This window comes from Anolis carolinensis, chromosome 6 (genome assembly GCF_035594765.1).
Source record: "Anolis carolinensis isolate JA03-04 chromosome 6, rAnoCar3.1.pri, whole genome shotgun sequence".
In the NCBI taxonomy this organism is placed as follows: domain Eukaryota; kingdom Metazoa; phylum Chordata; class Lepidosauria; order Squamata; family Dactyloidae; genus Anolis; species Anolis carolinensis.
In genome coordinates, this window is record NC_085846.1 from 117,093,241 (window position 1) to 117,118,102 (window position 24,862).

Here is a 24,862-nt window from a genome sequence, read left to right on the forward strand (position 1 = left end):
CTTCCCATTTGCTTCCTTTATAGGGAAAGAAGCCGATCCCATCAAGGTGTTTTCACCTGTGTTCTTCCCACCTGCAGTAACTCTAGAGCAATGATGGGCAACCTTTTGCGCTTGGTGTGTCAAAATTCACCAAAAAAAAAACCTAGCATGACTTGGGTGGTGTGTCACTTCGCAATATGTATAGTTTAAATAACAAAATATATAATAACAAAATATATAATTGTAATATATAACTGTATTTAATAAATCAAAAACTATTTACTGCCATTATTTCCATGTACAACCATCTATGGTACCTCTTGCAGTTTCCACACTGATTTCTCTCTATTCTAGTTTCAGTGTAGTCACGAATAATGAATAATATAATAATAATAATAATATAGTAATAAAATGATAATATACTACAATAATAATAGAATAATAATGTGCATCATTCCCATGGAGTCAACCACAAAACCACTGGACCAAATCACACCAAATTTGGCCACAAAAGACATAGTCATCCAATCAACCTTCATGCGGCAGCGTGTCAGCAAAAATGGCTAGGCGTGTCAGTGCTGACACGCGTGTCATAGGTTGGCCATCACTGATCTAGATCTATACCTTTAACACAGGTATGGGCAAACTTGGGCCCTCCAGGTGTTTTGGACTGCAACTCCATAGCGTCAATGCACCAAACTGCATTAATTCCGGTGTAGATGCAGCAAACTGCACTAATTTTGCAATGTAGACGCACCAAACTGCATTAATTTTAGTGCCAATGCACCAAACTGCATTCATTTTACAGTATAGATGCACCAAACTGCATTAATTCCGGTGTAGATGCAGCAAACTGCACTAATTCTGCAATGTAGATGCACCAAACTGCATTAATTCTAGTGCCAATGCACCAAACTGCATTCATTTTACAGTATAGATGCACCAAACTGCATTAATTCCGGTGTAGATGCAGCAAACTGCACTAATTCTGCAATGTAGATGCACCAAACTGCATTAATTCTAGTGCCAATGCACCAAACTGCATTCATTTTCCAGTGTAGATGCACCAAACTGCATTAATTCTAGTGCCAATGCACCAAACTGCATTCATTTTACAGTGTAGATGCACCAAACTGCATTAATTCCATGGTGTAGACGCACCCTAGGAATCTCGTTAAGTTTTCCAGTGCAATATTATCAAATACTAGAGTGTTACAAACAAGATATTTTTTAATAATATCTTTATTAAAAATTTTATGTCTGGAAAATAAAAGGAAAGGAAATATATATTAGTAAAAGATAATATTTTCACATCGAAAGTGGGGGAACACTTTTTGTTATTAGAAAGTAGGAAAGAAAGAAAGAGGGAAAACAGGAAAAATATGAAAAAATATATTAAAAAATACAATACAGTTAAAAAAAACAACTGTAGACTTCCATCTCACTTTAATTGGTTCTGAAAAAATTCTGAAAATCGGTAATACCCATATCCCCTTTGTCCTTATCAGTTTCTAAGATTGTGTTTGTTCAGCAGATAGGATCAAATTTTATTTGTTTTAAATAGTCCTTTACCAGGTCCCAGTTAGTTTCTTCCTTTGGCAGACCTTGACTTGGAGATAACCAATAAGTGAGCCTGTCCATATTCATCACCTCCATGACTTTATTCAACCACTCCTCCTTTTTTGGAATCTCTTTTTGTCTCCACAACCTGGCATATGTTATTCTCGCAGCAATAACCAGATAGTTAAACAAAATCTCTTTGTCTTTATCATATTCTATATCTAGCATTCCAAGTAGAAAGTACTCTGATTCTCTTTTAATTTCTATCTTTAAAATTGTTTGTATAACTTCATTTATGTCTCTCCAGTATTGTTGGGCTTTTGGACATGTCCACCATAGGTGAAAAAACATGCCCGTTTGGTGCTCGCACTTCCAGCATTTATCTGTAGTGTTTTTATAGCATTTCGAAATTTTGTAGGCGGTTATATACCACCTATATTGCATTTTTAACCAATTCTCTCGCATGTCATATGCATATGTATATCTAAGGCCCTGTTTAGATATACACAAACAAGATATTAAAGTAGGCTTCAAGCAAGAATCAGGCCTATGGGATTTAATAATGCTAAAAGACAAAAAGATAATCAAAATACTATACCAACAATTACTACAATGGACAACGGAGGAAGAACAGATTAAAGATTGCCAAGTTAAATGGGCAAAAGATTTCAGTCATAATATAAATGCAAATCAGTGGGAAGAAATTTGGAATAAAAAACTAAATTTTTCCACAGCCATAGACATCAGGGAGAATTGGTATAAGATGTTGTTCAGATGGTACTACACCCCCATTAAATTAGCAAAATTGAACAAGCAATTATCCAACAAATGCTGGAAGTGTGAGAAAGAAATTGGAACCTTTTTCCATCAATGGTGGACTTGTAAAGAAATTAAAAGATACTGGAACAGTATTCCATTAATAACACAGAAAATATTGAAAATCAAATTTCCTCTGGCGCCAGAAATGTATTTATTGGGCATAAGAAATGCAAAACTAAATGCAAACCAAGATAAAATGTTCTTTCTTATGTGCAGAGCTGCAAGATTAGTTCTGGCTAAAGTTTGGAAACAAAAAAAAATTCCAACTCCTGACGATGGGATTCTAAAACTGTTAGATTTAATACAAATGGACTGTCTGTCACAAAAACTAAGAGATGCTAAACAGAAAACAGATTGGATTGGTTTCCAAGATTGAATGCAACATTAACAATAAACCTATCCGATGTTTGAAAAGCAACGCAGAAGGCTAACTGGAAAGAATAACAGAAGAATTTTTTTTCTTTTTTTAATGGAAGCTGGTTTTTTTTTATCTCAATGGGAAGTCAACCCTCGAAACCTTTATTTCTATTCTTACTGCTATTTATTATTATTATTATTATTATTATTATTATTATTATTATTATTATTATGTATATATTTTTATTTTTTTCCTCTATTTCCCCCCATCTCTTTCTTGATTTGTTTCATTCCCTCCTTTCTCTTTCTTTCTCCACAATGCTTTCCCCCACTTTCGCTGTTTATACCATTTATAACACAATAAAAAAATTTTTAAAAAAAGTTTTCCAGTGCAATTCTATGGTCAGCCAGAGCTTCATTATAGAGTCATACTGGATAACCTAGAGATTTCTAGAGAGGAGTCAAACGGCATTAATTCTATAGTGTAGATGTCTCTATGCAACACAAACACTATGCAGATGTCTTCACTGTGTCTGGTTGGGATCCCCAGGTTGTGCCAGTCTGCTTTTGTATGATGTTATTTCTATCACCTATTTTTTGCTTGATATTCAAGCAATGCTTCTTGTAAGTCAGAGCACAGTCCAGGGTAATTCAAAGGTATTTTGGTGTGCAGCAATGCTCCAGTGGGATTCCAGGTGGTCCTCAGAGCTTGAGATGTTTGTCTGTTCTTAAGGTGAAAAGCACACGTCTACATTTTAGATGGATTAGGGATCAGCTGGTTTTCCCTGTAATAGGCAGTAAGAGCACCTAAAGCTTCAGAGAGCTTCTGTTCAACCATTTCAAAGCTCCTTGTTTGGGTGGTGATGGCACAATCATCCGCATATTTGAAACTCTCTGTCGCTTCTAGCAATGGCTGATCATTTATGTGAATGTTAAACATTGATGGAGCAAGCACGCTCCTCTTAGACAAGCCGTTCTTCTGTTTCCACCATCTGATTCTCTGTCCGTGGAATTCATCTGATTTAACTGATGCTGTGTGTCTATTGATGCACTTTGATTTGTTGTTCTCTACCGTGGTTCATGGTGAGAAGTTGGCAAGACGTTGTTGTTGATGTGTTATTATTACTACTACTGTCTTTGGGTCCTTTCAGAGCTTTCGGAGGGGAAAGAAAGAAGAGAGTTCCAAAAAAGAGTGGAAGAAGCAAGCCTTTTTATTTTGTAGTGGCCAAAACAAAAGGTGACCGTCTCTTTAACTGAGTGGTCCACCCATCCTTTGTTCACCCGTCCTTTTACCGTATATACTCAAGTATAAGCCAACCTGAATATAAGCCGAGGCACTTAATTTTACCACCAAAAACTGGGAAAACATTGACTCCAGTATAAACCGAGGGTGGGAAATTTCAGAAATAAAAACAGATACCAATAAAATTACATTAATCGATGCATCAGTAGGTTAAATGTTTTTGAATATTTACATAAAGCTCTAATTTAAGATAAGACTGTCCAACTCTGGTCAAATCATTATTCTCATCTTCTTCAATGTAAATGTGCTTATGTATCCTTTTAATAATAATAGCGTAAAATAATACATGTAATAACAATAATAATAATAAATACAGGAAAATAATATATGTAGAATAATGGAGTAAAATAATAAATAATAGAGTAAATAATAGAGTAAAATAATAAATACTAATAGAGTAAATAATAATAGAATAAAATAATAAATATAATAATACAGTAGAGTCTCACTTATCCAAGCTAAATGGGCCAGCAGAATGTTGGATAAGCGAATAGGTTGGATAATAAAGAGGGATCAAGGAAAAGTCTATTCAACATAAATTAGGTTATGTTTTTACAAATTAAGCACCCAGACATCATATTATACAACAAATTTGACAGAAAAAGTAGTTCAAAACACAGTAATGCGATGTAGTAATTACTGTATTTACAAATTTAGCACCAAAATATCATGATGTATTGAAAACATTGACTACAAAAATGTGTTGGATAATCCAGAATGTTGGATAAGCTAATGTTGGATAAGTGAGACTCTACTGTAATCAGATCAGAGTGAAATAATAAATTTATTAATAATAATAAAAAATAGAGTAAAATAAATGTCATAGTAGCAACAATAATAGAGAAAAATAATAAATGTAATAATACCAATAATAATAGAGAAGAACAATAAATGTACCATATATTCTCGAGCATAAGCTGACCCAAATATAAGCCAACCAGGATTCTCACCCGAGTATAAGCCGAGGTTGTTGTTTTTTTTCAGTCTTAAAAAAAGGGCCGAAAAACTAGGCTTATACTCGAGTATATACAGTATATGCTCAAACGTACAACATACGTCATGACTGGAAAATTACACTATTACTATTACATTGATTGTTTAGTAGGTTAGGTTTTTTCTCTATTTAATGTGGCCAACAAACTTCCAGGAACTTTGTTGTTTTGTTTGCGCTTCTACCTCGCCATATTCTTCATTCCGAAATTAATGCATTGCGTTCCCTATATTTATTTATTTTTCTTTTAAGAGCCATGTCTGCAGTTTGGCTGCAGGTCGGACAGTGCGGCAACCAGATCGGACAGGAATGGTGGCAAATCATTGCAAACCAAGGAGAAGCCGATGCGTGAGTCCATTCCGCCATTCACTCGGTTGATAATAATTATCGTCTCCCTTTTCATGATCACCTAGAAGCCTGATGAGATGCCGCCTTGGCTCGTCCATTGTCCTTCTTGGCAGAACGAGGCAAAGATTCCTAAAAACACGAATGTCATTTGGAGGTGCAATGAAACTACAATTCCCATAATTCTACAGCCTTGAGCCATGGCAGATAAAGTGGTGCCAAAGTGCATTAACCCTACCCTGTAGATTCGCCCTAGGACTCTCTTTTCCAGTGCAATTCCATGGTCAACATCAGCCAGAGCTTCATTATAGAATAATACTGGATGACCTAGAGATTCTTGGAGAGGAGTCAAAACTGCATTAATTTCACAGTGTGGATGCCCCAAACTGTATTAATTTTACAGTGTTGATGCACCAAACCACATTAATTCTACTGTGTATAGGCACCAGATTGCATTAATTGTAGTGTCGATGCACCAAACTACATTAATTTTGCAGTGTAGATGCACCAAACCACATTAATTCCACAGTGTAGATGCAAACTGCATTAATTCTACTATGTAGATGCACCAAACCACATTAATTCCACAATGTAGATGCAAACTGCATTGATTCTAGTGTCGATGCACCAAACTGCATTAATTCCACAGTGTGGATGCCCCAAACTGTATTAATTTTACAGCGTCAATGCACCAAACCACATTAATTCTATTATGTATAGGCACCAGATTGCATTAATTCCAGTGTCAATGCACCAAACTGCATTAATTCTGCAGTGTAGATGTACCAAAACACATTAATTCCACAATGTAGATGCAAACTGCATTAATTCTACTATGTAGATGCACCAAACTGCATTAATCCTGGTGTCACTGTACCAAACAACATTAATTCTGCAGTGTAGATGCCCCAAACTGCATTAATTCTACTGTGTAGTTGCACCAAAACACATTAATTCCACAACGTAGATGCAAACTGCATTAATTCTATTATGTAAATGCACCAAACCACATTAATTCCACAATGTAGATGCAAACTGCATTAATTCTATTATGTAAATGCACCAAACCACATTAATTTCACAATGTAGATGCAAACTGCATTAATTCTAGTGCCGATGCACCAAACTGCATTAATTCTGCAGTGTAGATGCACCAAACCACATTAATTTCACAATGTAGATGCAAACTGCATTAATTCTACTATGTAGATGCACCAAACCACATTAATTCCACAATGTAGATGGAAACTGCATTAATTCTAGTGTTGATGCACCAAACTGAATTAATTCTGCAGTGTAGATGCACCAAACCACATTAATTCCACAATGTAGATGCAAACTGCGTTAATTCTGCAGTGTAGATGCACCAAACCACATTAATTTCACAATGTAGATGCAAACTACATTAATTCTACTATGTAGATGCACCAAACCACATTCATTCCACAATGTAGATGCAAACTGCAGTAATTCTGCTATGTAGATGCACTAAACTGCATTAATCCTGGTGTCTGTTCACCAAACTGCATTAATTCTATAGTGCTGATGCACCAAACTGCATTAATTCCACTGTGTAGATGCACCCTGGGAATCTCTAGTGCCTCCAGTGCAATTCTACGATCAGTATCAGCCAAAGCTCATTGTGGTGGACCTGGAGATTCCAGAGGGCTATCAAACTGCATTAATTCCACAGTGTAGATGCACCGCTAGAGAGGAATTTACAATCCACATTTTTCCAGGGAAATCAAGAAAGAGAAGCGAAGGAAATGAACGATGTGTTGTCGAAGGCTTTCATGACCCAAATCACAGGGTGGCTGTGTGTTTTCCGGGCTGTTCCAGAAGCATTCTCTCCTGACGTTTCGCCCACATCTGTGGCAGGCATTCTCAACGGGTGTCCCTGGGTGTTTTTCTCTCGCCAGGTCCCCGTTCGGCTCCCTTGACGGACGGCTCAGTGCCATTTGCGTGGACAGCGAACCCAAAGTGGTGCGGAGGCTCCAGAAGCAGATCCGGAGGAAGTAAGAACCCAAAGTTTAAAATTCAGAAGATGTTAAAAATTAGAATAAATATGGACCCCAAAATTATGCTATTGGGAATGATATATATATATATGAGATAAAAATAAGTGCTATTTATTTAATTACCGCAGCAAGGATGACCGTTGCCAAGTCTTGGAGAAATCAAGAAATTCCGGAAACGAAATGCTGGATTAATAAGATCTTAGAAATAATTAATATGGACAAATTGACGTATTTGTTAGCGAACAATCAAGGTCATCCAAGAAAACAAACGGACTGGGAAATGATTAAAAAATACTTAAAAGAGGAAAAAATGAAGATTTTAATTTGAGATCTAAGAAAATCAGAATACAGAATATCAGAATACTATAATTTCTGCAGGAAGTCACTAGGAGGGGTAATATAATCTATTTACTTAATAAATAAATATTTATTAACTATATAATGTACAATAATATTTATTATAATATATTGTATATGCATATATTAATAATATTATTTTGTAATACAATATAATACTAAAAATACAATATAATACAGTAGAGTCTCACATATCCAAGCTAAACGGGCCGGCAGAAGCTTGGATAAGCGAATATCTTGGATAATAAGGAGAGATTAAGGAAAAGCCTATTAAATATCAAATTAGGTTATGATTTTACAAATTAAGCACCAAAACATCATGTTATACAACTAATTTGACAGAAAAAGTAGTTCAATACCCAGTAATGCTAAGTGGTAATTACTGTATTTATGAATTTAGCACCAAAATATCACGATATATTGAAAACATTGACTACAAAAATGGCTTGGATTATCCAGAGGCTTGGATAAGTGAGACTCTACTGCAGGGGTCCTCAAACTTTTAAAGTGGAGGGCCGGTTCATGGTCCCTCAGACTGTTGAAGGTCCAAATTATCATTTGGAAAAAAAACAAAAACAAATTCGTATGCACACTGCACATGTCTTATTTGTAGTGCAAAAAAAACCCTCCCAACAACAATTATTTATTTATTCATTTACTACATTTATACCCTGCCCTCTCTCGCCTCGAAGGGGACTTAAGAGCGGCTTACAGGTTGTATGTACATACAATATATTATATTAATGGCATAGCACAATATTAGCATTATATATATTACTATATTGTACTATATCACTATATTGTAATATTACTAGTAATATTACATTTAATATATAATGTATAATTAATATTATTATGTTGCATTATTATTAGTATACTGTATGACATTATAATATTAGTATCAATATTATATGAACATACAATATATTATATTATTGGCATAGCACAATATTAGCATTAGATATTACTATATTGTACTATACCACTATACCGTAATATTATTAGTAATGTTACATTTAATATATAATGTATAATTAATATTATTTTGTTGCATTACTATTAGTATACTGTATGACATTATAATATTAGTATCAATATTATATGAACATACAATATATTATATTATTAGCATAGCACAATATTAGCATTAGATATTATTATATTGCACTATACCACTATACCGTAATATTATTAGTAATATTACATTTAATATATAATGTATAATTAATATTATTATGTTGCATTACTATTAGTATACTGTATGACATTATAATATTAGTATCAATATTATATGAACATACAATATATTATATTATTGGCATAGCACAATATTAGCATTAGATATTACTATATTGTACTATACCACTATACCGTAATATTATTAGTAATGTTACATTTAATATATAATGTATAATTAATATTATTTTGTTGCATTACTATTAGTATACTGTATGACATTATAATATTAGTATCAATATTATATGAACATACAATATATTATATTATTAGCATAGCACAATATTAGCATTAGATATTATTATATTGCACTATACCACTATACCGTAGTAATATTATTAGTAATATTACATTTAATATATAATGTATAATTAATATTATTATGTTGCATTATTATTAGTATACTGTATGACATTATAATATTAGTATCAATATTATATGAACATACAATATATTATATTATTAGCATAGCACAATATTAGCATTAGATATTACTATATTGTACTTTACCACTATACCGTAATATTATTAGTAATATTACATTTAATATATATTGTATAATTAATATTATTATGTTGTATTATTATTAGTATGCTGTATGACATTATAATATTAGTATCAATATTATATGAACATACAATATATTATATTATTGGCATAGCACAATATTAGCATTAGATATTACTATATTGTACTATACCACTATACCGTAATATTATTAGTAATGTAATATTACATTTAATGTATAATTAATATTATTATGTTGCATTATTATTAGTATACTGTATGACATTATAATATTAGTATCAATATTATATGAACATACAATATATTATATTATTAGCATAGCACAATATTAGCATTAGATATTACTATATTGTACTATACCACTATACCGTAATATTATTAGTAATGTTACATTTAATATATAATGTATAATTAATATTATTTTGTTGCATTACTATTAGTATACTGTATGACATTATAATATTAGTATCAATATTATATGAACATACAATATATTATATTATGAGCATAGCACAATATTAGCATTAGATATTATTATATTGTACTATACCACTATACCGTAATATTATTAGTAATGTTACATTTAATATATAATGTATAAGTAATATTATTATGTTGCATTATTATTAGTATACTGTATGACATTATAATATTAGTATCAATATTATATGAACATACAATATATTATATTATGAGCATAGCACAATATTAGCATTAGATATTATTATATTGTACTATACCACTATACCGTAATATTATTAGTAATGTTACATTTAATATATAATGTATAATTAATATTATTATGTTGCATTATTATTAGTATACTGTATGACATTATAATATTAGTATCAATATTATATGAACATACAATATATTATATTATTAGCATAGCACAATATTAGCATTAGATATTACTATATTGTACTATACCACTATACCGTAATATTATTAGTAATATTACATTTAATATATAATGTATAATTAATATTATTTTGTTGCATTACTATTAGTATACTGTATGACATTATAATATTAGTATCAATATTATATGAACATACAATATATTATATTATTAGCATAGCACAATATTAGCATTAGATATTACTATATTGTACTATACCACTATACCGTAATATTATTAGTAATATTACATTTAATATATAATGTATAATTAATATTATTTTGTTGCATTACTATTAGTATACTGTATGGCATTATAATATTAGTATCAATATTATATGAACATATAATATATTATATTATTAGCATAGCACAATATTAGCATTAGATATTATTATATTGTACTATACCACTATACCGTAATATTATTAGTAATATTACATTTAATATATAATGTATAATTAATATTATTATGTTGCATTATTATTAGTATACTGTATGACATTATAATATTAGTATCAATATTATATGAACATACAATATATTATATTATTAGCATAGCACAATATTAGCATTAGATATTACTATATTGTACTATACCACTATACCGTAATATTATTAGTAATGTTACATTTAATATATAATGTATAATTAATATTATTTTGTTGCATTACTATTAGTATACTGTATGACATTATAATATTAGTATCAATACTATATGTATACACAATATATTCTATTATTACCATAGCACAATATTAGTAAATGAAAGAACAATACAATATTTAAAAATAAAAACAATTTTAACCAACATACAGTAAACCTATCAGGATTTTAATGGGAAGTGTGGGGCTGTCAAGACCCAGGCTACAGAACACCAATAACCATGCGCAGAGGCCGGATTCTATCTAATATCTTTATTAAAGGAATATAAAAAGTCAATATAAACAAGTGAAGAATATAGTTCAGAAGTAGACCTTTCAGGAAAGGTCAAATATAGTCCAGGAAAATAATGTCCAATATGTGATATTAGAGTCCAAAGTTATAATCCCAAAACCGAAACACACACTTTGCCAAGCAATAGTGTGGGGAGATGACAAGGTCTTTTAGTCCATTGAAGCTTGACAACAAGGCTGGAAAACAAACTAGATTCTTGGCTAAACAAGACTTGATACGAGGCAAACAAGAAGCAAGAACAAGGTCCGTGGCGAGGTCCGCGGTCAAACGTGAAACAAGGCAGGCTTGGAACTTGGTCCGGAAAACAAGGAACTGGGGATTTCGAAGTCCACACACGATCTCACTCCTCAAGCTGACGAGTTGACTCCGCAAGGTTTCCTTCGCGGCAAAACACCTAAATAGGGTCTCGTTTCCCGCCAGAAGAACACTTTCCCTGGAGAACGAGAAGTGAAACCCAACTCTGTCCAGATGCATGACTCCTTAGAATTTCCCAAGGGAAGCAGACCTAATCAGCTAATTGTTTGGCTGCGATTCTGAGGCTCCGGCGATTCGCCTCCCTAGCTCCTCTATCTCTATTATAATTGTCCTTTCGAGAAAACGGGGGAGAATTCTGCCCAAGGCTTGTTTGGCTGACTTCTTGAGGGCAAACATCCTCCAGGTGCAAGGGCTCCGATTCAAGCTGAACCGGTGGAAATCCCATGTTTTCCTCTTCGTCTGCCACAATAGTACTAGGAACGGGACTACAAGGCCCATGAGACATCACAGGGGCTTCTTCTGGCCAATGAGATAGTCAAGTTAAATAGGATTGTTGTTGTTGTTGTTGTTGTTGTGTGCCTTCCAAGTCATTTCAGACTTTGGGCAAGCCTAAGTCTAAAACTGAGGGCGGGGGCCAGGTCAATGACTTTGGAGGGCCGCATCCGGCCCCCGGGCCTTAGTTTGGGGACCCCTGATCTACTGTATGTACAAAACCTCATAATAGGAGAAAAGGAATGATCTGGGTTATCAGGAAGAATTCAAGAACTTAGGAAAGGGGGGAAAGATGAGACCAAAAGACACCATGCAATAGTTGGAAGTTTATTTTATATTATACATGTTGTTGTTGTTTTTTTGTCTATTCAATTTTTACCCCTCTCTGCTTCTTCTTCTTCTTCTTTTTATTTTCTTCCCCTTCCAATTTTTTTCTTTCCTTTTTTCCTTTTATTTTTTTTCCTTTTCTCTCAATTCTGTACTTTATTTTATTGTATGTTTTTGTCTGTGTTTATGTTGAAAGGAACACTAATAATAATAATAATAATAATAATAATAATAATAATAATAATAATAATAATCATTCACTGCACCCTCGCAGTGATGTTGACCGGCTGTATCTGCCTAGAAGATCAGGGGGCAGAGGACTCTTGCAAGTAAAACAAGCAGTCAAAGAAGAAGAACATGCCCTGGCAGAATATGTAAAACAAAGTGAAGAACCTGCTTTGATTGAAGTCAAAAATCAGAAACTCCTCAAAGCACAGCAGACAAAAAACCAGTACAAGAAAACCGCACTACAAACTAGAGCTGACAGCTGGCACAACAAAACACTGCATGGAAAGTTCCTTGACAAAATTGACGAAAAAGCTGATAAAGAGAAGACCTGGCTCTGGCTCACGAATGGGACCCTGAAGAAGGAGACAGAAGGCCTGATCCTTGCAGCCCAGGAGCAAGACATCAGGACAAAGGCAATTCAGGCCAAGATTGAAAAATCAGCTGATGACCCAAAATGCAGACTGTGCAAGGAAACCGATGAAACCATAGATCATATCCTCAGCTGCTGTAAGAAAATTGCACAGACAGACTACAAACAGAGGCACAACTATGTGGCCCAAATGATTCATTGGAACCTATGCCTCAAGTATCACCTCCCTGCAGTTAAGAACTGGTGGGATCACAAACCTGCAAAGGTTGTGGAAAATGAACACGCAAAGATACTGTGGGACTTCCGAATCCAGACTGACAAAGTTCTGGAACACAACACACTAGACATCACAGTTGTGGAAAAGAACAAGGTTTGGATCATTGATGTTGCCATCCCAGGTGACAGTCGCATTGACGAAAAACCACAGGAAAAACTCAGCCGCTATCAGGACCTCAAGATCGAACTGCAAAGACTCTGGCAGAAACCAGTGCAGGTGGTCCCGGTGGTGATGGGCACACTGGGTGCCGTGCCAAAAGATCTCAGCCGGCATTTGGAAACAATAGACATTGACAAAATCACCATCTGCCAACTGCAAAAGGCCACCCTACTGGGATCTGCACGCATCATCCGAAAATACATCACACAGTCCTAGACACTTGGGAAGTGTTCGACTTGTGGTTTTGCGAAACGAAATCCAGCATGTCTATCTTGTTTGCTGTGTCATACAATGTCGTTGTGTCAATAATAATAATAATAATAAAACTTTATTTATACCCCGCCACCATCTCCCCAACGGGGACTCGGGGCGGCTAACATGGGGCCATGCCCAGAGCAATACAATATAAAATATAAAAACAACATATCATAGCACCATTAAAAATACAATAAATAATAATAGGCATTACATCAAGAATATAATAAAAAATTATTTAGAACCCAAAGTTTAAAGGAAAGCGCCCAGGGTCTTTTGCAATGAATATCTGATAGAGCAGGCATGGGCAAGTTTGGTCCTCCCAGTGTTTTGGACTTCTTTCTTTAAAATCCAAATAAAACAAAACACATACAACAAAAACAACCCAGAACAAATGGGAGGAGCACAATGGCATTTAATAGGAGAGCCATGCCCTCTGCAGGCTTCTAGAGACAGAACAGAATAAAACAATGATGGGCAAGCTTTTGCATTTGGTGTGTCCAAATTCACCAAAAAACCTAGCATGACTTGGGTGGTGTGTCACTTCGAGGAAAAAAAACCATAATTTTGCAATATGTATAGTTTAAATAACAAAAATGTATAATTGTAATACAGTAGAGTCTTGCTTATTCAACATAAACGGGCCGGCAGAACGTTGGATAAGCAAATATGTTGGATAATAAGGAGACATTAAGGAAAAGTCTATTAAACATCAAATTAAGTTATGATTTTGCAAATTAAGCACCAAAACATCATGTTATAAAACAAATTTGACAGAAAAAGTAGTTCAATACGCAGTAATGCTAAGTAATAATTACTGTATTTACGAATTTAGCACCCAAATATCACGATGTATTGAAAACATTGACTAATCCAGAACATTGGATAAGTGAGTGCTGGATAAGTGAGACTCTACTGTATATACAGTAGAGTCTCACTTATCCAAGGCTCGCTTATCCAAGCCTCTGGATTATCCAAGCCATTTTTGTAGTCAGTGTTTTCAATATATTGTGATATTTGGGTGCTAAATTTGTAAATACAGTAATTACAACATAACATTACTGAGTATTGAACTACGTCTTCTGTCAAATTTGTTGTATAACATGAAGTTTTGCTGTTTAATTTGTAAAATCATAACCTAATTTGATGTTTAATAGGCTTCTCCTTAATCCCTCCTTATTATCCAACATATTCACTTATTCAATGTTCTGCCGGCCCGTTTATGTTGGATAAGTGAGACTCTACTGTGTATTTATATAAATATATATATACATACCAGGGCCTTATGGGGCCTCTGGTGGCGAAGTATGTTAAAGCGCTGAGCTGCTGAACTTGCGGACCAAAAGGTCCCAGGTTCAAATTCCAGGAGCGGAATGAGCACCCGCTGGTAGCTCCAGCTTCTGCCAACCTAGCAGTTCAAAAGCATGCCAATGTGAGTAGATCAATAGGTACCGCTCCGGCGGGAAGGTAACAGCGCTCCATGCAGTCATACTGGCCACATGACCTTGGAGGTGTCTACGGACAACGCCGGCTCTTCGGCTTAGAAATGGAGATGAGCACCAACCCCCAGAGTCAGACATGACTGGACTTAACGTCAGAGGAAAACCTTTACCTTTACCTACCACTAATTCCTCAGTACTTTATTTCCCCTACCACCATACTTCACCACAGCAACACATGGCCGGGCACAGCTAGTGTGTGTATATATGTGTTTGTGTATACACACATACATACATACATACAGAGAGCAACTGTGGCTGTTGAATGACTCCCATGTAACTTCTTTTGTCTGTTCCCATCCAGAGCCTTCAGAGAGTCCAACCTCATTGTGGGCAAGGCCGGAAGAGGCAACAACTGGGCTTATGGTAAGTCCGGCTTCCCCAAAGCAGGTGACGATCCATACTGACTACACTGAAGATCCTATATATTCATGCATAAGTCTCCTAGCTGTTGCTGCTCAGTCATTTAGTCATCTCTGACTCTTGGTGACCTCCTGGACCATCCCAGGCCAGAGCTCCCTGTCGGCCGTGGCCACCCCCAGTTCCTTCAAGGTCAAGCCAGTCACTTCAAGGATACCGTCCATCCATCTTGCCCTTGGTCGGCCTCTCTTCCTTTTTCCTTCCATTTCCCCCATCATCATGATCTTCTCCAAGCTTTCCTGTCTCCTCATGATGTGGCCAAAATACTTCAGCTTTGCTTCTAATCTCCTTCCCTCCAGTGAGCAGCCTTTGGGCATTATGTCCTGGAGGATGGACTGGTTGGATCTTCTTGCCAAGGTCCAAGGCACTCTCAGGACTTTCCTTCAAAAACATCTCTCTTCCTTCGCTCAGCCTTCCTTATGGTCCAGCTCTCGCATCCATGGGTTATTATGGGGAAGACCATGGCTTTGACTATGCGGACCTTCGTGGCCAGTGTGATGTCTCTGCTCTTCACTATTTTATCATCGAGGTTGGCCATTGCTCTCCTCCCAAGAAGGAAACGTCTTCAGATTTCCTGGCTGCAGTCTGTATCTGCAGTGATCTTCACGCCTAGAAAGTCTGTCCCTGCCTCCACCTTTTCTCCCTCTATTTGCCAGTCATCAATCAGTCTGGTTGCCATAATCTTGGTTTTCTTGATGTTTCGCTGTAACCCAGCTTTTGCACTTTCTTCTTTCATCTTGTTTAGAAGGCTCCTCAGCTGCAAGGCTATGCAATGCTAATCAAGGTGGCCAACTGGCAAGCTTTCACACCTGCCTCAAACAGGCAAGAGCTCTTTCTCCCACCCTGGACATCATTCCACAGATATATAAACCCCACTTGCCTATTTTCCAACAGACCTCACAGCCTCTGAGGATGCCTACCATAGATGTGGGTGAAACGTCAGGAGAGAATGCTTCTGGAACATGACTATAAAGTCTGGAAAACTCACAGCAACCCTTATGGTTTCTTAAGGTTTCAGCCTTCCTTCTGGTCCAGCTCTCGCATCCCTAGATCACTATGGGGAATATCTTTGCTTTCACTATGCAGACCTTCGTTGCCAGTGTGATGTCTCTGTTCTTCACTCTTTTGTCCAGGTTGGCCATTGCTCTCCTCCCAAGAAGGAAACGTCTTCTGGTTTCCTGGCTGCAGTCTGCATCTGCAGTCATCTTCGTGCCTAGAAATACAAAGTCTGTCACTGCCTCCACATTCTCTCCCTCTATTTGCCAGTTATCAAGCGGTCTGGTTGCCATGATCTTGATTTTCTTGATGTTTAACTGCAATCCAGCTTTTGCACTTTCTTCTTTCACCCTGATGATAAGGCTCCTCAGTTCTTCCTCACTTTCGGCCATCAGAGTGGTATCATCTGCATACCTAAGGTTGTTGATGTTTCTTCCGGCAATTTTAACTCCAGCCTTGGATTCCTCAAGCCCCGCATGTCGCATGATGCGTATTCAACTGCATACAAGTTGAATAGGGAGGGTGAAAGTATGCATGTCCATTAGAACTGTATTTTACACAATAGAATCACTGCCAATGCACTTCTTTCTATCTAACAATACATTTTCTATCTAACTGTAATGAAGTGTGAATTTTTGGTTTACAGATGTTATATTTAATTGTATGTTTGTGTTTTAAAAGGGTCGGTATTTCAGTTATTACATCTCAGCACGCAGAGGTTGGTTGCCATGGAGAAGTGGGTGGAGCCAACTGTCGTTTTGTGGAAGAAGGGCAGAGTTTTAAAAAAAGTCAGTCTGTGCTCTAATGAGGCACAGGGAAGACTGATCCTGAGTTGAAGGGATCAGGGAGGCTCAACTGCTTATTTTTGAGTCAGATTAAAATACGTTTGGTGACTTATTTAATGCAGTCTGTGTGCTGATAAGGAACAGAGAATCTGTGATTGTGTATCACAGGGTGACTGCGGTTTAAAAGCAGTAGAGAAAGAAGTGACATTTTAGGAAGTTTGAATCACCTCATTCTAATATTGCAACTGTTAACTAAAGTGCCTCTAAGGAGAAACGTTATTGTAACTATTAAGCTCTGTGCCAGAATAAACTTGTTATTGTTCCTCAAACATCTAAGCCTCTGTCACATATATTATAAACTGAGTTGTGTTACCATCTAAGTAAATAAGAAGAAGAAAGAAAAACAAGAATTAAAAGGTCTCCTCTCTAGTTCTTTGGTGGCTGCATTTTCCCAAAGTGGCGTCAAGCGTTAATAATCCTCTTTACATTTGGTGGCAGCATTATAAAGACTTTATAATTTGGTGGCAGCGTAAACAAACATCTTTACAATTGGTGGCAGCGTTTAATAAAATAAAACCTCATTCAGGGTTGTTGTATGTCTTTCGGGCTGTGTGGCCATGTTCCAGAAGTATTCTCTCCTGACGTTTCGCCCACATCTATGGCAGGCATCCTCAGAGGTTGTGAGGTATGGAGAAGCTAAGTAAGGAAAGGAAAGAATATATATCTGTGGAGAGTCCAACCACCTAAACTGGGCTCTCCAGGCCAATGGAGACTCCACCACAGACATCAGAAGAGCTGCAAGGCCAAGAACAAGCCATGAGAGTCAAGACAAAGATCCACCCAGAGGAAAGGTGTTCTTACCCTACATCAAGGGAACTACTGACTGCATAGGCAAATTGATGAAGAAGCACAACCTGCAAACTATCTACAGACCCACAAAGAAAATCCAACAAATGATACGGTCAGCGAAGGACAAGAGGGATCCTCTCTCTTCTGCAGGAGTCTACCGGATACCATGCAGCTGTGGACAAGTCTGCATAGGGACCACCAAACGCAGCATCATTGCCCAAACACAAGTCAAAGAACATGTAGACTCACACAACCAGAGAAATCAGCCATAGCAGAGCACTTGATGAACCAGCCTGGACACAGGATATTATTTGAGAACACAGAAATGCTGGACCACTCCAACAACTATCATGTCAGACGACACAGAGAAGCCACTGAAATCCACAAGCATGTGGACAACTTCAACAGAAAGGAAGAAACCATGAAAATGAACAAAATCTGGCTGCCAGTATTACAAAACTCCAAAATCAAAACAGTAGATGGGAACCAACACAATGAGGGCTTGAGTGAACAAAGGATGCCCCCAGGCAAGAGACAAAACCTTTCCAATGCTAATTAGGGTGATTAACTGAAACATTAATGCTGGCTTCCCAGTGACAAAGAACTCTTGCCACACCTTGGACTCTCCACAGATATATATTCTTTCCTTTCCTTACTTAATTTATCCATACCTCACAACCTCTGAGGATGCCTGCCATAGATGTGGGCGAAACGTCAGGAGAGAATGCTTCTGGAACATGGCCATACTGCCCGAAAGACATACAACAACCCTGTGATCCTGGCCATGAAAGCCTTCGACAACACATAAAACCTCCTTCGTTACACTAACATTTTGTCCTTCCACAGGTTATCATGGCTCCAAGGGCGAAAGGGACCTGTTCAGCCAGACGATGGAGAGCCTAAGGAAGGAAGTGGAGCGCAAGGACTGCTATTGCGGGACGGTGCTCTTGCACAGCCTGAGCGGTGGAACCGGAGCCGGTGAGAATTGAAATCCTTGCAACCTCCCATCAAGGCAGAACAAACCAGTCCACCCATTCCTCACCAGCGTGTGCCGGGCTCTTCTTCCTCCGCAGGCCTGAGTTCCCGGCTGTGTGAAGCCATCCGGGAGGAGTATCCGCTCGGCCGGATCCTGTCCGTCTCGGTGGCTCCGCACCAAAGCGGCGAAGGCTCTCTTCAGCCCTACAACGCCTTGTTGTGCCTTTCCTGGCTGCAGAGGTACGTCTATTTTACAGGGAGACCTTCAGAAAAGCAAAAGATGACCCATGTGGTCTCATTCCTTTTTTCATAGAATCTTAACGGCACCAGATCCGGTTGAATATTGGACGCTAAGCAGGGTCAGCCCTGGTTAGGACTTGAGTGGGAGACTGCCAATGAATAGCTGTTATTGCAGACTGTTTCCTTGCCTAAGAAAATCCTATGAACATCTACTTTCAACTAAAACTCGCATCATCCCCTATTATCAGGAAATTCCCCTGGAAAGGCCATGTTGGCCACAAGATTCTGGAAGATGTAGTCCAAGCTCAACTTGTGTCCTTAGTTTTCCGAAACATCAGAGCCTCCTTAATTGTAATGATGGAGTTCTGGAACAATCTCAAGTGTACAAACCATGCTTCAGGTCCAGCTTTACTCTGTGGTTAACCTCCTTTGTATTTATATCATGTTTTATGGTGATTTCTTGTGTTTATAGTGGTTTCTGTAAATCACCTCAATTATAGAGGAATATAATACTTGTTGAAATGTTATAGAAAGTTACTACAGTAGAAATCGGAAAGTGGGATTACCCGTATTTCATCACATAATAGTTGCCACCACGTAATAGTCGCATCCCAATTTTTTTGGGTGACAAAAATAGCATTTTGGTTTTTTCTCACATAATAGTCGCACCCACATTTGGGCTGGTCCTCCCTCCCTTCCTTATTTATTTATTTATTTATTTAATTTATTTATTTACAGTATTTATATTCCGCCCTTCTTTCTCACCCCGAAGGGGACTCAGGGAGGATTACAATGAACACATATATGGCAAACATTCAATGCCAACAGACAAACAACATATATAGACAGACACAGAGGCATTTAACATTTTTTCCATCTTCACGATTCCGGCCACAGGGGGAGCTGTTGCTTCACCGTCCAGTAGTGGCTGTACTTCCTCATTCCTTTCCTCGTGTTTTGCTGGCAGTTTTATGATGTTGTAAATTAGTTAAATTAGCCTCCCCGCATAAAGCGTACCTAAATTTCCCTAATTGACAGATGCAGTTGTCTTTCGGGGCTGCATAGGTCAACAGCAAGCCAGGCTACTTAGTGGTCGGGGGCTTAACCTGACCAGGCTTCAAACTCATGACCTCTCGGTCAGTAGTGATTTATTGCAGCTGGTTACTAGCCAGCTGCGCCACAGCCCGGCCCTTCTTTCTTTCTTTCCCTGAAGGAGGTCTCTTAAGCTCCACTCTTCTCTCCTCCTTTCTTGTTCCAAGGTCTTAAGACGGTTTATAAAAACCTGGAATTGAGTTCTTTGGAGAAAGGAAGAAAGAGGAAAGATTCAAGTTCCAGAGACCTTCATTCCAGGTTGTTTAAACTGCCTTCAGTCCAAGGAGGAAAGAAGAAGGAGACAAGAGTCGAGCTCAAAAGACCTCATTTTATAGTTTTTAAACTGTCTTGCCTGGAAGGAAGGAAGGAAGGAAGGAAGGAAGGAAGGAAGGAAGGAAGGAAGGAAGGAAGGAAGGAAGGATGGATCAGCCCCAAATGGTTCTGTAGAAACAGAACTAGAAAACAGAAACTGGACAATAAAAGGCAGATTTTTCCTCACATACCCTGTTTCCCCTAAAATAAGGCATCCCCAGAAAATAAGACCTAGTAGAGGTTTTGCTGAATTGCTAAATATAAGGCCTCCCCTGAAAGTAAGACCTAGCAAAGTTTTTGTTTGGAAGCATGCCCAACGAACAGAACACCAGAGCATGCAGGATCGGTAAATGTACAGACCATAGATTGTTGTACATGGAAATAAAGGTAGTAACAAGAAATAATAATAATATAATAATAATTTTATTCTTGTATCCCACTTCCATCTCCCAGAAGGGACTCAGGGCAGCTTACACAGGGACAAACATAAATTTACATATGAACAGAAATTTAAAACAGTAATTTTAAAACAGTATAGCAATAAAATATAATATAGAAATTCTTGAAAGGATTCACAGTTTGGTTATGCTGCTTTGTGATGACAACTACTGTACAGTAGATAATACATTCTCATTTTTTTAAAAATTCAACCATAAATTTGAATTCTTCTTTGTGGAAAAATAAGATAAGACATCCCCTGAAAATAAGACCTAGCACATCTTTGGGAGCAAAAATTAATATAAGACACTGTCTTATTTTCGGGGAAACAGGGTAATAGTCGCATGTTTAATACAAAGAGATGAGAAGGTGTGACTATTATGTGATGAAATACATTATTGTTTCCCACACCTCATAGAAACCTAGCCTTTGGGGAGTTATGATCTCTAAGTACCGTTTCCAGTCTTTTTATAGAAATGACACCAGGAAAAAGTTACTTTATTGGACCAGGATACCCAGAATCCTCTTCTAGGAGTAGTCATTCCTGAAACTAACTATTGTAAATGTCTTTTGGGCTCTGTCCAGGTTCGCAGATGGTGTCCTTCTCTTCCAAAATGATGAGGTGTTGAAGCGAGCGACATCCCTGCAGCCGAAGGAAGGAGACAATGCTTATGGTCAGGTCTCCTTTTCCGCCATGAACGCCTACATCGCATCCTGCCTGGCTGGGCTTTTCTATCCGCTCAAGGTGTTCACGACGCGAAGGTGAGCCCAAGGCAGGTCTTTGAAACAAGGCCTCACACCTGGAGCCCTCTCTGTTGTCTCCTGCCCATCTCGTGATCCACTAAGTTGTTGGACTCCAAGGCTGGGAAGCACCTCTGTACTTAACGCCACACGCCAGTCCTAGCTGAAATAGCAAAACAGTTTATTGAAGATTGTATATGAAAAGCAGTTCAGCAAAACAGTATAAAAGACCAAAGTCTAAATGTCAGAAATAGTCCACAGAAATCAAAGTACATGAGTAGCATCACAAAACCAAGAATACAAAAGCAGAATAAATCCAAGACGTGTGATTCAGGAACAGTCTTTAACAACTTGGAACCATGGAACATGAGCCATAGGAAAGGTGGAACTAGAAATCCCTTAGCAGGCTTGGCTTGACAAGAGATCTAACTCAAACACCAACGTTGCCTACCTAGACTGGCAAAATACCCTTTTGGTCTGACTAAAATAGACAAAGTCATGCCTTCTCCCTTAAGAAATAGATAAGGACTTTTTTGGCTTATAGGTGGCTTGACCTTCACAAACTCTCCTGAGAAGATCTGTATTGACAAAACATAAATCTCCTATATAACAGCTCATTAGTCTGTCCACCTGAACTCTCATCCTCTGAGCTCAGTTCTGCTTCTGACCTTGCTTCCGTAGCAAACTGCCTTTCTGGAATGTGGCCTTCAGACAAAGACGGTTCAGTTTCAGGGCTTAAAATCTCCTGCTGGCCTGCAGGCCCAGAATCCCCAGTGACATCAAGTGTAGGCATGATCAAAGGCTGAACTACGACACAAGTCTTCTAGATCCCTCTCTCATGGTCTTTTTTCAAACCAGGGATCACTCATCCTATATCTGTGCATTTCGTTTTCATTGCTAACGTGTCATATTGTACATTTGTTCCTATTGAAAGTCAAGTTGTTAATTTTAGACAATCAGCTCTGCTAAGGCCCTTTTGGATCCTGATCCTGTCCCTGGGAAATAATAATAATAATAATAGTAATAGTAATAGTAATAATTTTATAGGTTTTTAAGATGCCTTGCCTTCAAAGGAAGGAAGGAAAATCAGCCCCAAATGGCTCTGCAGAAGCAGAACTAGAAAATAGAAACTGGAGAATAAAAAGTAGATTTTATTCCTCACATATTCCCATTAAAATTATTGTTGTTGTTGTTGTTGTTGTTATTATTATTAGTAGTAGTAGTCTTCGTAGTCGTAGTAGTAGTATTGTTTCTTACCTGCCTCTTCTGATGACTTAAGGTGGGTCACAGCACAGTCAAAGTATACAAACGTTGCAAAAATTTTATAAACACACATATTAAAATCTATTTCTATAAAAGATACATATTAAAATACACAGAAGAGGGATTAAAGTATAGGACATGAGTTTAAAATTCATGCGTAAAACTGACTGGGTAGGCCTGCCGGAAGAGATAGGTCTTCAGATGTGTTTTCAATTTCAACAACTCATTTAGATGTCAGATCACTTCCTTTGGCAGGTTGTTTTTGCTCATTTCACATGGACTAAGAGGTGTCTTGATAGGTGAACAAGGCATGCCTACATGCTGCAGCCGACACACAGTTGTGTCATGACATAGTTTGGAAAGCTCTGTTCTTAGGTATGTCTCCTTGTTTTGCAGTGGGATTAGTCTCGGGCAGGAGCCCTGGGAGCTGCTGCGGTCCGTCTGTCCCATGCCGACCCTCAAGTTCCTTCACACAGCTCAAAGCAGCACATGGTAGGCGCTGAGACTCCTCTGTGGACATAGAGAATCAATTGGGGGACCTTTGTATATGTATCTATTATCAGAGCGGTTTCGCTAGGCACACGTAGCAGAAGTCACTGACAAAGAAGCTCTGGATAAATGATAAATGATGACGCTGCAGTCTTCGGTTATCTCTCAAAATGTTTACTTACGAATGGAATTCCACAAGACAATACACAGCTCTCACGCAGGCACACACGGGAAGGGGGAGAGATAGGAAGTAGAGGCTATTTATCTCATCCTCTGCTGTCTGATGCAATCCAAGCTTAACTCTTTACACACTGGTATAGTAAGCAGTATATGATGCAATCACAGTGTATGATACAATCTCCAGTACACATTGCACACATGACTCAATTACATTTAAACAACTCTATATACAATCATTCTCACTTCAACATCTATTGCCGTGCTTGTTTACTACAAGTCTTTGTTGTTCACTTGTGCCTGGAAACAAATTGGTCATGATTGAAGGTATTAAGAACATTCTCAGCAGGGAAGTGTACAAACTACCCTGGAGGTCTGGCTTTAGTCTGTGGTTAACTTCCTTTGTGTTTATGTCATGTTTTATGGTGCCTTCTTGTGTTTATGATGAGTTCCATAAACCACTTCAGTTACAGAGGAATGTAATTTGGGTGCCAAAAATTGTATTTTTGTTTTTCTCGCACAATAGTCGCACTCCAATACAATACTTGTTGAAATGTTATAGAAAGCTGCTATAGTAGAAATCAGAAAGTGGAATTACTCGTATTTCATCATGTAATAATTTTCATCACATAATAGCCACAACCCCAATTTTTGGATGCTAAAAATTGTATGTTTGTTTTTCTCGCACAATAGTCGCACCCCAATACAATACTTTTTGAAATGTTATAGAAAGTTGCTATAGTAGAAATCTGAAAGTGGAATTACCCGTATTTCATCATGTAATAGTTTTCACCACATAATAATCACATCCCAATTTTTGGGTGCTAAAAATTGTATTTTTGTTTTTCTCGCACAATAGTCGCACCCCAATAC

At 37.3% G+C, this 24,862-nt stretch overlaps 2 protein-coding genes across 5 annotated transcripts in view; both read left to right on the plus strand.

Moving 5' to 3' along the window:
* LOC100555440 (D-serine dehydratase) overlaps positions 1-24,862 on the plus strand; it is a 459,449-nt gene that overhangs the window by 239,618 nt on the left and 194,969 nt on the right. The gene's annotated exons all lie outside the window — the stretch shown is intronic.
* The window catches only part of LOC100553684 (uncharacterized), a 59,820-nt gene that overhangs the window by 27,559 nt on the left and 7,399 nt on the right, over positions 1-24,862 (plus strand). For all 3 annotated transcript variants that reach the window (XM_062957786.1, XM_062957787.1, XM_062957788.1), the window contains 7 exons: positions 5,262-5,357; positions 7,274-7,369; positions 15,517-15,578; positions 19,109-19,240; positions 19,336-19,477; positions 21,905-22,081; positions 23,720-23,815. In XM_062957786.1, coding sequence (XP_062813856.1) covers positions 5,262-5,357; positions 7,274-7,369; positions 15,517-15,578; positions 19,109-19,240; positions 19,336-19,477; positions 21,905-22,081; positions 23,720-23,815 — 801 coding nt within the window. The remainder of the gene's footprint in view (positions 1-5,261; positions 5,358-7,273; positions 7,370-15,516; positions 15,579-19,108; positions 19,241-19,335; positions 19,478-21,904; positions 22,082-23,719; positions 23,816-24,862) is intronic.